This window comes from Abramis brama, assembly GCF_963993115.1.
Source record: "Abramis brama genome assembly, chromosome: 21".
NCBI classification, from domain to species: domain Eukaryota; kingdom Metazoa; phylum Chordata; class Actinopteri; order Cypriniformes; family Leuciscidae; genus Abramis; species Abramis brama.
The window spans coordinates 25,072,659-25,085,868 of NC_139983.1; the positions used below are offsets into that span (position 1 = coordinate 25,072,659).

The following is a 13,210-nucleotide window of genomic DNA, read 5'->3' on the forward strand; positions in this document are numbered from 1 at the left end:
TGAGAGGCCTCCTCTGTCAAGAGGATATCTCCTTCTAAGGCATGCCTTGCCTTGACACGAGCAGGGCAAGGTTATTCCTTAGGAGCACCAGAACTAAATTGTAAAAGTTGAAAATAAAACACACACTTCTTGTGCACATTGCAAGCATGCCATTCCTCATCTTCAAAGATAGCCTGTGTCTTTCTTATCTATTGTCTGAGAAACTTAATGCATGGCATGACAATTAGGAGGAATGAGAGTTGATGGTTCTTCAAACGCTACACAGCTGTCACTTACTTTTGATAGGTTTTACCAAAGTGTTGTAATGAATTCCTAAAAGAAATGTCAGTGTTTGCATGACAGTGAACAAGTGAACATGACGGGATGCGTGATATATCGTTAAATTGAATCTTTTTTTTAATACATGGGTATTGGTAAATATTGGATTTTTAACATACTTTGAAATCAATGCGATTTACACTGCAATAAAGTCAAAGCACACAACAGAAAACGCAAAATAAAGCTGGTATGTCCAGAAGTCTTCACATCAGAAGGTCTTTGCTCAAATAAAACAACACAGACAAGTAGTCATGGCACACTCTAAGGCCGTGCACACTTATAAATATCATACATCAAGTCACCCTTAGAGAATCCCGCTGAGGCAGAATATCAAATATGAAATGGTCTTTGCAGAAGAAAACTCTGGAAATGCTAATGGAGGAGGACTTGGAAGTGAAACAGAAGCCAGTTGAAAGCGAAATGCTTGTGGCTATTCTCGCTCTCTGATTTAAAAGGTCCGGCTTTGAGTTGGCATGCTGAAAACGCTCACAGACTTGAAAGGCCCTATTGACTTTTTAATGATCTTATGTGGCTCTTAATTAATGACGGGCTTGTGGTCTGTCCTCCCCCCAACATTGGAGGAGTGGGAACTGACTCTATTAGCAGAGATCAGAGTAATGAATCTGCCACCAGGTGTCACTAAGTCATCTGAAACATTAGCCTTTTCTGAAAGGCCACAGAGGGAGAAAAAGTTTTTTTTCTTCTGCTGCACATATTTAAATGCACCAAATTGATCAGAATCAAATGCTACAAAACAAACGTTTGATTTAGATTCTGTTAAATAGGTCAACAACAATGATTATATGATACTATAATAATGATATATATATACACACACACAAAACAAAAAATGATAAAGACCTCTGCAGATCCTCACTTACTCACTTCAAGGTCATAAAATCTCTTAAAATATCATATTCAACCTTTTATGACAAGGCAAAGTTAGTTCAGGTTGTAAAATGTCTCCCAAAAAGGAGGTTGTAAAAACTCCCCAAAAAGTTACTAATGATAATCTTTCCTTAAAAATACATTTTAAAACTTTGAAAATAATGATTTTGTTTAGACTCTCATGTGTTCAAGTTAGGGGTGTAACGATACCCTCATGTCACAATTCGATACATATCACGATACGATATTATTGCGATATTCCAAGACATACATGTATCTGAAACTAGATTTTTAAAAATAACTTTTTATTTGGTGACACTCTTGTTTGTCCTTGACCCATAAAATCTGCACAAGGCTTAGAGAGAAAAACTGCCAACCAATGGCATTTTGGCATACCTTTCTATGTGGTTTTGTTTCATATCATCTAATTTCTATGGTTCGTTTTGATATGAGAACACAAATTGAACAGAGAGATTGCTGTTTTGCTCAACATGTAGCAAATATGAGACACAGCGAATAGGAAACATCGGCCTGACGTCTACTTTTGACTTTGTAGAACGAACCATCATGTTTTCTGGAACCCTCTCCGGTAACATCTGCCGGCGAATGGGTTTGAATTTGTAGAAGACACTCTGCAGATTCCTCGGCATGGCGAGGTGACAGACCGAACTGTCCTCGGAGGGACCTTTCACTTACCCATTTACCCAGAACACACTTCTGCTCCACGCTCCTGATTCTCCCCTTGGTTGCCATTCGGCCTGCAGTGCCATTTCCAGTAATAGGGCTTCAAGCGTGATCAACTCCAAGCCTCCTCATCGGAGGGGCAAATGGACAAAACTTGTTTTGGCAAAAGGTGTTCATTCTCTCATCGGGGCACATTTCGCCTTGTTTTCCCTTCCTCCGCCTCACTCCTTTTCCTCTGTGACCCGGTATGCGGCAGTGCTCTGCACTTGGCTACTCGTGGCGGGCCAGTTGGTACTTGAGCAAGGCAGTATCATCCTAGCAGCAGCCCTCCTAACAGCCCCCCAGCTGGGAGAGAGCCGAGCCCTCGTAAAAGTAGCAGAAAGATGTATTAAAAGTAGTAAATATACACATCCAGCTCAGTGAGCTGTGAAAGTTGTGAATTGGTTTTTAAAGCTTTGTTAAGACCAGAAAGCACAGATGTTAAAAACAGGTTCAGATGTAGCGACAGATGGTATTTGATTATGAAGCAGACTGTTCGTGTAATGCAAGGATGCTGCTTCAGCCCAACTGCAAGGAGCCTGTCGGCTCTGAGCTGAGGCGGGAAGCCCCAGAGGTTCGTCCTCCGTAAAAAAAGAAGGAAGAAACGAGCCTGGCGCGTTTGACCGCGTCTGTCCATGTCGTTTGGATCCAGCCATGAGCTCTGGATCCAAACCGATGCAGCTGCATCTGAAGTTGCATGTAATGCCAGAAGGAGTGATGAGGTCATTGTCTTCTTGATAAAGGGAAGGTCACACACGCCTGTTAGTGTTAGCTCTACATAACCAAAACAAAATGCCCCGATCTGACAGAGGTCAGCCGGTGCGCTGCTTACACAAGCTTTAGTGTTTGTTCACATTTTGAACTGAAAAAAAAAAAAACCCCAGTTTTATTCTTTACAATCTGAAAAAAAAAAAAAATATGTTGCCAGATAATTAACCGTTATTCATGAGGAAAAACCTCACATGCTTATTACAACATTGCTACAAAAGCCATCAAAATTCATTCTACCTTACGGACAGGCCTGTGAGAACGTCGAACAAAACCTTTATCCCCCTCTGCTTTAATAACAACCAATTAATAACAGCGATCTTTCCTTTCTCTTTTCTGAGAGAGCATCACGGTAGCGACATTATTCTCGTGTTATCTCTTTAGGGAGGGGAGAGAAGAGGGGATGGTGGTAAAATTTTCAACAATGAATGGGCCAACACAAACACAGCTGTTTTATTGTTGTGCTGTTAAGATGTGCTTTTCAAAGGCGCGATGATGAAATCAAACAGAAGGGGAGCGGTGAGCGGCTCTGCTCGTCATTATGGCGCGGAGGGTGGGAAGGGGGGGGGTGGGGGGGTGATCTGACCCCACCTCCTGTTCAGCGGAGCCGCTGGAGCGGTCCAGGCCCACTAAAGTGCCTCTTTGTATCAGACTATAAATTACAGCAGCGGCCGCCCCGCTTCCTTCCACAACGCCGCACGAGCCACAATTGCGCGAGCGCTGCTCTTTTCTCCCCACGTGCACCTTTTCCACCCTCTTTCTTTGCAATTAAGATTGGATGTTGATGTGAATATCTGAAGCATTTCATTATTATCATTATTATTTATCTATGCTTCAGATTGTTCATATTAATCCACATGAAATGACATCGTTTTAGTGTTTTGTCAAAGACAACATAATCGAGAAACAACTACCGTGATATCTGATGAAGTGCATCTCCAGTGATTCTGTTCAGCCTGAATCAAAGAATGACGAAATAACAGGCTCGATTAGGAATTTGATTTACATGGGGAGAAAGGCCTATAAACATTTTAATAGTTATACAGTTAGCTGAAATGAATAACCTGTGTTTATTACAAATTAAGCTCAGTTGACACCATTTGGGGCTTTATGCTGATTCTCTAAAAAAAAAAGTTTTCTCTGTGAGACGCTTAGTGAATAGGGCCACTTTTTTTTTTTAAAGGATTTAAAATCAGAAATGTGAATCCTGCAAATTTATAAAATACCTTACATTATTTATTTTTGATAAAATCTTACTATTTAAGAGTTTTAAGTGTTATGCCATGTAAAATTTTATATAGGCCTAACATTTCACAGAAAAGGTTAGCGTCCCCCCCCCCCCCCCTCCCCCTCCATATAAAATCATAACACTCATACTGTTTATGCCTATTTAAAAGTATATTAACATTTACTGATTGGCCTCATTCACGTGCATTGTAAGTGTTTCACTGAAATGTAGATTTTTGCTTTTTATAAAAGTAAATTATGAGTTGAAATGAATTTTCATGGTAATCAAGTTGTTCTGTGAGTTGAACCGAATAACTTGGATTGAACCTGAAATATTATCTTCTAATATAATATCTTCTGGCATCACAGGCAACTCCAAATCTCCTTGGTTTTTCTCTGATTACCATGCTGATTTAAATGATGACAAATGGCAAAAGGAAACACCTGATCTAGGACTTAGTTTTTATTTTGCACAAGCTTGCATATATACTGCACATACATTCAGTTCCGAGGAGATGGAAGGCACACGAGGCACTTTGACTACTGTATTGTGTAGGTGGTAAAAAGCAAAGGTAAAAGTCTGTTTAAGTGATTAGAAATAAAAACTTCAAAACACACATTTTTTTTCCCCCAAACAAGATAGAAGAAAAGTTGTTTTGTACATCTTTTTTTTTTTTCCTTTTGGTTTTTTTTTTCCCCATCAAGCGTCTCTTATGACTACAGTGTCTGAAATTACAATGGCTACCTTGACATATGTGTCTCTTTATGTCTCTACAGAGTTAAGGAGCTTAGGAGGGCATTTATATGGTCTCTTTCTACCAAATAATATTACAATACATCCCCAGAAATACCAAAATTACACCATCACCAAATAAATTATGATAAATTAAACCAATAAATTATGAAAGTTCTGTATGACAAATTGACAACAAAATCCACAATGCTATCCCGTTAACAATGTATGTGTATCCTTCAAAACGTATTAAAGAAAATTGTAACAGTTTCAGCTGTTATTATCATACTAGAATCAAAGAGTTCTTTCATACAAAAAAAAAAAGAAAAAAAAAAGAAGCCTAATAATGCTATTTACATCATATTGCTAAATCATAGAAAGGCAGTGTTTTCTCATTTTCGGTTTGTATTTACATAGCCAGTGAAATCATGTTTAAAACCCTTCAGGGAGCACACACCTCATAAATACAGCATCAGATCTACAAAGAGTCAAGAGTCTTGTACAACACATTGCATTCAGTACAAATAATTGTTCCCCTCCCAGAAATATAGTCATATACAAAGTTTCTTTCTTCCTTTTCTCTTCTGTAATGTCTTTCTTTGTAATAAAAAACAGTCCCAAACTGAGTTTGGCAATTGATTTGTACATATCACCACATGACAGAATTTTTTTTTCCATTGCATGAAAAAAAACAACGTTTCTTATGTCAAATGTAAATGAGCAATAGTGTAGTAATAGTGTACTTCATACCCAAACTTTGAATCAAGGTTATTCAGATAGGTTTTCTTCTTCTTCTTCTATAGAGTGTCCTTAATGGAGTGCGAAATGTACACGGCTACATTTAGGATTTTTCGACACAAAGCAACACAGCAAATGACCCTGTGTAACCACGCAAACAGATCCATCTCATTTCAATACCAAATGAATGCAGATCGAGCGAGAACACCTTTGACGGGCAACCCTGAAGAGGTGGTGAGATGAAGGGGAGAAAAATAGTCGACCGAGAGCCACTCGAAACATTTAAAACATCATAACACTTCTAGAAGTATAATAGCAAGAAGAAGAAAAAAAGACTTGAGATGTTGAACGTAACCTCACTCTGGTTTGTCTTGAAGATGCAGTACAGTGATAAATACAAATAAAAGTTCAAAAGAGAAACAATAGATAAAAGAAAATAAACAGAAGTCATTATGGGAACTAAAACTAACGTACTATCATGCGTGTATATCACACACTCCCTGCAAACACGCACATGCCCAAATAAGCACGCACACACACCTATGCACACGTATTGCCTCTGTGCTACGTTAAATGGCTCAAAGTACATCAGATTCATGGGGAACTAAGCGTCACACTTGTTCTTCATCAAATGGGCCTGTAAAAGTTGGACTTTGCATGTAGTTCATTACCTAGAACCTATTAGTGTGAGGGCATTTTCTTTCAAAAGAAGGAGAGTATAACCCTCAATTTCAATTTGTGCTATAATATTGTTTTTCCAGGTCTGTCTATGTTTTTATGTCTCTTCATAGGATTTACAAGTCAAATCGTATAATTTCTGTGACATTTTATGGTATTTTCTTTTATTAAAAAACAAAAATAATTTGCTGGTGTAATTAACATTAGGCACAGGCAATTATCAGATTCATTAAATGCGTAAAACACACGATACCTGTTTGTATAGATGATTATGAGCAGATGAATTTGACTAAGCACCAGTTTATGCGCAAATTAAAATATTGCAATGACACAACCTTCACTTTTAGGGTTGAAAATGTTGCAAAGCATCACCTTTAAATGAATCAGTAGTGATAACAGAATTCCTTACGACTTGAAAGAATCGTTTATTTATCACAATGCATGTAAAGGAGAACGTACGTCAGCACAGCCTTGCAAGAGACTTGAGAAGAGAACAGGGCCAAACTTTGTTTTTGGGTTTGTTTTTCCTCTTCTTTACAATGCATAGTGAATAGCTTGGCGTTTTGTGCGTTGTCCGGGGGCTGTGGATGATGCCAGCCCTGGCGACAGAATGACAGCACCTCATGCTCTTTTGTGCCCATTAATCTAGAAGTCAGCAGGTTTTTTAAGGCATTGTGCTGACAATAATTGCCGGCCTGCGTTTCAATTCATCAGCTGGATTTGCCCAATGCAAACGGCACAGGCTTCCAGAGCAGATCACATGTCCAGCCCTTGCCCTCTACTGCAGACTCTTATTTATGAACTAGGAAGGGATGCACAAAGAGTCTGAAGGCCCTCTTTTCTTTTGTCAACACGGATTTGAGAAGAAACTGTGCTTTTTTTTCTCTAGGGTAGGCTAATTTTTGTAATTAGTTACATTTACGTGGATCTCTTAGCAGGCTAAGCTACTAAAATGCAACTCAAAGAAATTCATATGATTCATATAGAAATGTACAATTGAACTCAAACAAACAATGTCTTTCTTTAACATGGTTTCACTACTGATAAACTGTACACTGCCACAGCATAATCAGATGATTGTGAATATTAAGCAAATCTGTACAATTCTAACAAATAAACTATGTACAATCCAGTACGTACAAAGAAAAAAAAAACTTTTGCTAATGCTCAAATAATTATTCTCAGCCAAAATGTCTACTGTGTAAACCAAACTTGAGATAATCTACCAAATTTACAGTCCAATTATAGAGGTGTTCCCAGCTAGCAGGTGGAGAAAATGAACAATAACAACCATTCTCTTGTCTTGATGCCGTGCGGCACGTGTTTGTGTTTGTGAATTAGCGTCTATGTTTGAGAGTAATGTGTGTGTGTGTGTGTGTTTATGCGAGCAGTTGTGACAGTGTGCTTTTTATGAGCAAGAATGGTTTCTCAGTGGGAAGGCGTCCATTTTTTTTGTGCCGAACTGGCTTGCCCCAGTATGAAATGGCCATGTTGCTTAGTTACAGGAGAGGCTGCTCTGTCAAGAAAAAAAAAAACCTACGAGTAGGCCTCCCTCCCTAGAGCCAGTGCTATCAATGTGGACACAAAACACAAGAATATTGGACCCTAGCCAACATGGAAGAATGGCTAAACCAAAAAAAAAAAAAAAAAAAAAACCTTAATGCTGTTCCTTTCAAGAATAACATCAAATATATATATATAAATTTATATTATATATATATGAATTTCCCACATAGAAAATGTATACCCCTCTTTATTATTATTATTTTTTGTCCAAAGAATAATTTATTTTCTGTAGCATTGCCATGAGAAACAAGAATACCACATGTCAATTTTTTGTCTTTCTTTTCCTTTCTTTTTTTTTTTGTAGCAAGCATGAATAACATTAATGGTAATAATTATATTAATCATAAATAATAATTACATCTATACAAGCTACAAATGCAAGTCTTATTCAGCAATAGTAAAACCATCACACATTGCAAACATCCTGGGATAAAACAAAGCCCTCAACAAAAAAAATGACCAATAAAAGAGAGAAATTCAGGGTGTCAGTTCCATTTGTTAACCATTGTGTGGTAAACATAGTAATGCCCATTTTAAAGGCAAGGAAAAGGGGGTAAGGATTGAATACAGTCAAAACAATCAAGAATTTTATAGACTTTCCCAAAAAGATGCAAAAAAAAAAAAAAAAAAAAAATTAACAGCTAAGTCATTCAAAAGTAGCCGGGACTCAAAAATAGGAATGCTACCTCTTACTTTGTAAAGATTTCTCGAAAAGAAGGGATGATACTTGGTAAGCAATTCAAATCACTACTCATGCAGAAGCTCCTGCAGACAATTGGGAGATTTGAAAATCTCTGGGACCTCACTGTCCAGCTTGCAGATGACCTTGTATATGGCCTTCTTCCAGGAAGGATCAACATCTTTGCCTGCCACAATGGCATTGAAAAACTCCCGTAACGTGATCTGTGCCACTTCCAGGAATCGCTCCGGAACCTGCTGATACACAAGGAGACAATGACATTAATAAACATATTATGTTTCAATCCCAAGTCTCTGATTAAGAAAAGAGGATAAAGGGAAAAAGGAAAAAGAGAATTAAAAAAAGAAAATAAGATTTTTGCACTGAGGCTCAAGCGGGACCTTCCAAGAGCCGAAAGACCCTCCTGGCAGAAACTGTGTATGGGGGAGCGTTGGGCTGCCAAGTCTGAGGGGACATAGAGAACAGCCCCAAACACCATCACTACACTGATTCCTCTTTGTTTCAGTTGCTGAAACACATTTTGGTGATGGCGACTTGAATACCCGTGTTGGAGTGGAACTTAACTGTTTTTAGTCTTTCAAATCTTTTATATCAATTGTATTTTTTTTCTTTTTTTTTCTAACTGTAACATTGGGGGGACGTGAAAGTACTTAAATGCTTTTGAATGGTTAGTCAAAAAAGCAGCAAGAATTTAATTGAAACCATTGCATAACACCTTACAGTCAATGTTTTGAAGGTGGCAGAATTTGTGAGGTTGTAACCAAGAGGAACTCATTGGGTTAAACATTACCTGAGCTGTTCCTCTTTTAGAGTCTACTTCCTAGAGCGAGCGAAACATCATTTGTTGACTTCCCTTTATTTGACACAAGATTGTTAGCGATGTCTCATAAAATGTCTTTTTGTCTCAATATGCTTCCACTTCTAGAAGGGGAAGAAGAAGATTCTGCCACTGATAGCAGCCCATAAAATACTACATTCAGCTTTGCTTCTTATCGGGTTCCAGAAAAACTTGATTCTCTAACAACCACGTAGCTTATTGGTGCTCTTGGACAGGGTCTGGATCTCTAACGGCAGTGTTTTCCCAAAGTAATCAGCTAGTGTGTAGGACACTACTTAGGATTTTGCTCTGTACAACCAGAACACATCCTCTCTGGCGTGAGGCTGTTGTTCGTGAGAGAGGGCCAAGACCGGGGGCATACTGTAGACTGGCCCTGTGATCTCTTTAGCATCAGTGACAGTTCCTCTCCGCTAACATTATAGAGATGATTAGCCAGGCAAAGAACTAAGCCACCTCCCCTACAGCTAGACAAGACACTTCCCAGACACGGTGCTTACTGACACACACACACACACAAACACCCACACACTCAAACACAGATGGGGAAGCAGGCACGAGGACACAGAAACAGACACAAAGGTTGCATACGAGAAACAAAAACATAATGCTGTCGTATTAAATGTGTTACAATAGGCCACAGAGAAAACACTAGCCTTTGATGGCCACAGCTGGGAAAGTTCACCGAAACATTTAAATTTTGTCATCATTTATTCACCTTCATGTCATTGTGAAACTTTTTCTTCTTTGGAACTCACAATAAGTTGTTTTGAAAAATGTCTGGTGTTTTTTTGTCCATAGTAGTCAATGTATCATAGTAAGTGTCATAAGAAGCCAGTGGGGTCTAATGTTGTATTGGACCCCGTTGACTTTCATTAGATTCTTCAAAATATATATTTTTTCTTATTCCACTTTTCTGTTGAAGTATCCATTTCAGATACAAAGAGTCAGATCAGTTTATACTCTAACCATCCTAAATCAATGTATTTGCAGCAAAGTTTATGGCACCATCTAATATTCATCCTCCCCTGCAAGGTTAAAGTCCTATAGTTGGTTTTTATCAATGCAGCCCTCTCCCGTGGATCGGGATCAGCGCTTAGTTTGGTGTCAGTACTATCAATCAGACCCTGACTGCTTCTCAAAGGCCCTGCCAGGTGAGCAGTTGTCAGGACAAAGAATCTCATCCATGCGACCCACACCATCCCCAGCTCCATTTTTTCCATTAAGTGTGTTAAATATACTGTCATCAAAGGCATACCCTTGTCTGGAAGGCCTTGACCAGTGTGGAAGATGTTTCACTCTGCCGCCACAATCATAAGTGCTTGACTTTTGGTTGTGATGCAGTATTAAATTATAGCATGGCTATAAATACTGAACTTATAATGGCAGTTAAACTAGATGTTATGATTCAATGTTGTTGATGGCTTGATCGGGTTTATATGCTGTAACGTACAACATTCTACCTCCCTTTTATGATGTGCAGGGAGTAAATAGCTAAAAGTAGTGACGTTGCTAACTGAATAGTGTAGCATAATAGCATAGCTTTTCCAGTAACAAGTTAGTAGCATTGTAGGGTGACAAAATGTGCTATCTAGTGGGTTAATTCATCTGGAGTTAAAAAAAAAATCATTCATTAGTTCATTTCAATCATTACTCAGTGAACCAAGCTGGTTCATTCTGGCAGTTCATTTTAATGAACTAGTTAAAATGATTCATTGATTAATTTGAATGTTCGTAGAGCTGTCTCTTTCAAATAGCGTTGTGATGGTTCATTTGGATGACTCATTTTAAAGAACTGATTCAAAACCTAATTTGAATCTTCTCTCTGTTTAATGGCACTCCATGGCATCGGAATAAATATTTAGTTTAATAGTGATGATTGGCACTATGTTTCTGATTCAGTTCAGATAAGTTAAGTTCTTGTTTAGTTTTATTTTAGTCCAGATTTATGTGTAATTATATACAATTTTATTGTATTCAATAATAAATAATATATAATTTATTAAATATTTTATCAATAAATTATATAATTTAGCTATATCGCTCCCTTATATAGCTTTAATGTAGCTACTTTTTGTTACCAACTATACTTTTTTCATGGGCGGCTTGACTGTGGTTGAACTACTTTGAAACTGTTACTTGTAACTTGTACTACTACAAGTTATTTAAAGTTACTTGTAATTTAAAGTATCATCGCAACAATGCTGTGCTCAAACTCTGTCCGTCTCAAACGGGTGACATTTTTGTACAGTGCCGTACAGTAATTTCTCCCCTCCTCCACACTTTCTCCTGGGGCAAGATCATAGGAAGGGAGGGGGAAGAGAAGAGGAGATAAAAAAAAATCCTGCCCAAGTGCTTTTGGCCAGAGCTCTGTCTCCTTCTACTTCTCCCTCCCTGAGGGGCACAGCCTTCAGGGGTCATTTGTTTGATTATGCTGACTGTCCCCAGCCTCGGCAGTACACAATAAAGGCCTGACATAGCAGCCTGCTTGCCTTCTGTGTCCTGCAGATACTCATCACGAGTGTCAGGACATACCAAGGTTAGTGGTCACTGGGACGGCGCTCATAGGCGAAGGGCTTGCCAAACGCACTTGGCTGATGAATGAATGTCACATGGAATGGAGGGGGTGAGAAAGAAAAAGAGAAGAGAGGTGGTGGGGGGGGGGATTACAAAGGTTATAGATATCCAACCTCCCCAACACCCCAACTCGCAACATACCCTCTCCCCTATTTTTTCACGCCTTTATAAGTCTTCCACCCCCTCAGACAATGGCCAGCAGCCTTCTGGATAAACAGAATAATTGCACACAGGAAGAAGAAAAAAAGTGATAGAGGTGCCTTTCTCAAATTGGTGTGGTCTCAGAAGGGAGTCTGTCTCTTTTGGATGCTCCCAAAGTCCCTTAAAGGCAAGTCAGTCTAGTCGGTGGCCATCTTGGTAATGCCTTAGGCTAGTTATTCTCTGTGTAGACAATACATATAAGTACATCTCCTTTCTACCTGAATGGAGAATGACCAAATTTTCCCAAATTGTCAAGATTGTTTTCAAGACAATATTTCGATTCAACAATAAAATTACAATATATTAAGAGTTTTCAACAAGTAGTGGTGTAGCTTGACAAAACATGCTCAGCTAGAATATCTCTCTCAAATTGTGTTGGGAAGTCTGAATCATTTTAGTGAGTTGGTTTATTTAGATGATTCATTTTAATGAACTAGTTCAAAAATGATTCACTGATTCATTTTAATCTTCAATAATTTTCATGAAGTTACATTTATTTTTAAAGGGATCGTTCACCCAAAAATGAAAATGTTGTCATCATTTGCTCACCCTCATGTTGTTCCAAACCTGTATGAGTTTCTTTCTTCTGTTGAACACAAAAGAAGATATTTTAAAGAATGCTGCCAGACAGTTGACAGTAGCCATTGACTTTCATAGTATTTTTTTTCCTACTATGGAAGTTAATGGCAACCATCAACCGTTTGATTACCAGCATTCTTTAAAATATCTTCTTTTGTGTTAAACAGAATTAAGAAACTCATACAGGTTTGGAACAACTTGAGGATTAAGTGATGACAACATTTTTGGGTGAACTATCCCTATAATGTTAATGGAAGTCCTAGAGTAAAAAACAAACAAACATTGATTGGCTCTTTTAATTGAAAATCAGGGGTTCCATTGGTCCCCTTTAAAATGTCTTATAGGGCACTGTATGATGCAGGTGAGCACCTGTTTAGAGCTAATGTGAAGAATTTTATAGCTAATAGATTTGTCTTTATCCTATTTGTGGCAGAGATATGTTCACATCAAAACTGATTCCTTTGCGTAGCTACTGACGCTAACATAGGGTAAAGCCCAGGAGTGCTGCATTGCTAAGAATATTCCTGTGAGGAATTTCTCTAACTCATTTTTTTTTTACCATAAAAGGGCAGTAAAATGCTGACTAGGGAAGAAGACAATGTCAAGGAGAAAAGGGTATTGGTATTTTGGATCCTCTTGACTGCTTGCCTTGGAAAGAGAGAGAGGGACAGAGGAAAAG

At 38.3% G+C, this 13,210-nt stretch overlaps 1 protein-coding gene across 3 annotated transcripts in view; it reads right to left on the minus strand.

The window, feature by feature from the left end:
* Positions 1-4,368: 4,368 nt before the first annotated feature.
* prox1a (prospero homeobox 1a) overlaps positions 4,369-13,210 on the minus strand; it is a 34,885-nt gene continuing 26,043 nt past the window's right edge. For 2 of the 3 annotated variants that reach the window (XM_084097410.1, XM_084097409.1), the window contains exon 5: positions 4,369-8,575. In XM_084097410.1, the coding sequence (XP_083953536.1) occupies positions 8,387-8,575 (189 nt within the window). In that variant the 3' untranslated portion in view covers positions 4,369-8,386. The remainder of the gene's footprint in view (positions 8,576-13,210) is intronic. The other variant, XM_084097411.1, reaches the window with a different exon arrangement.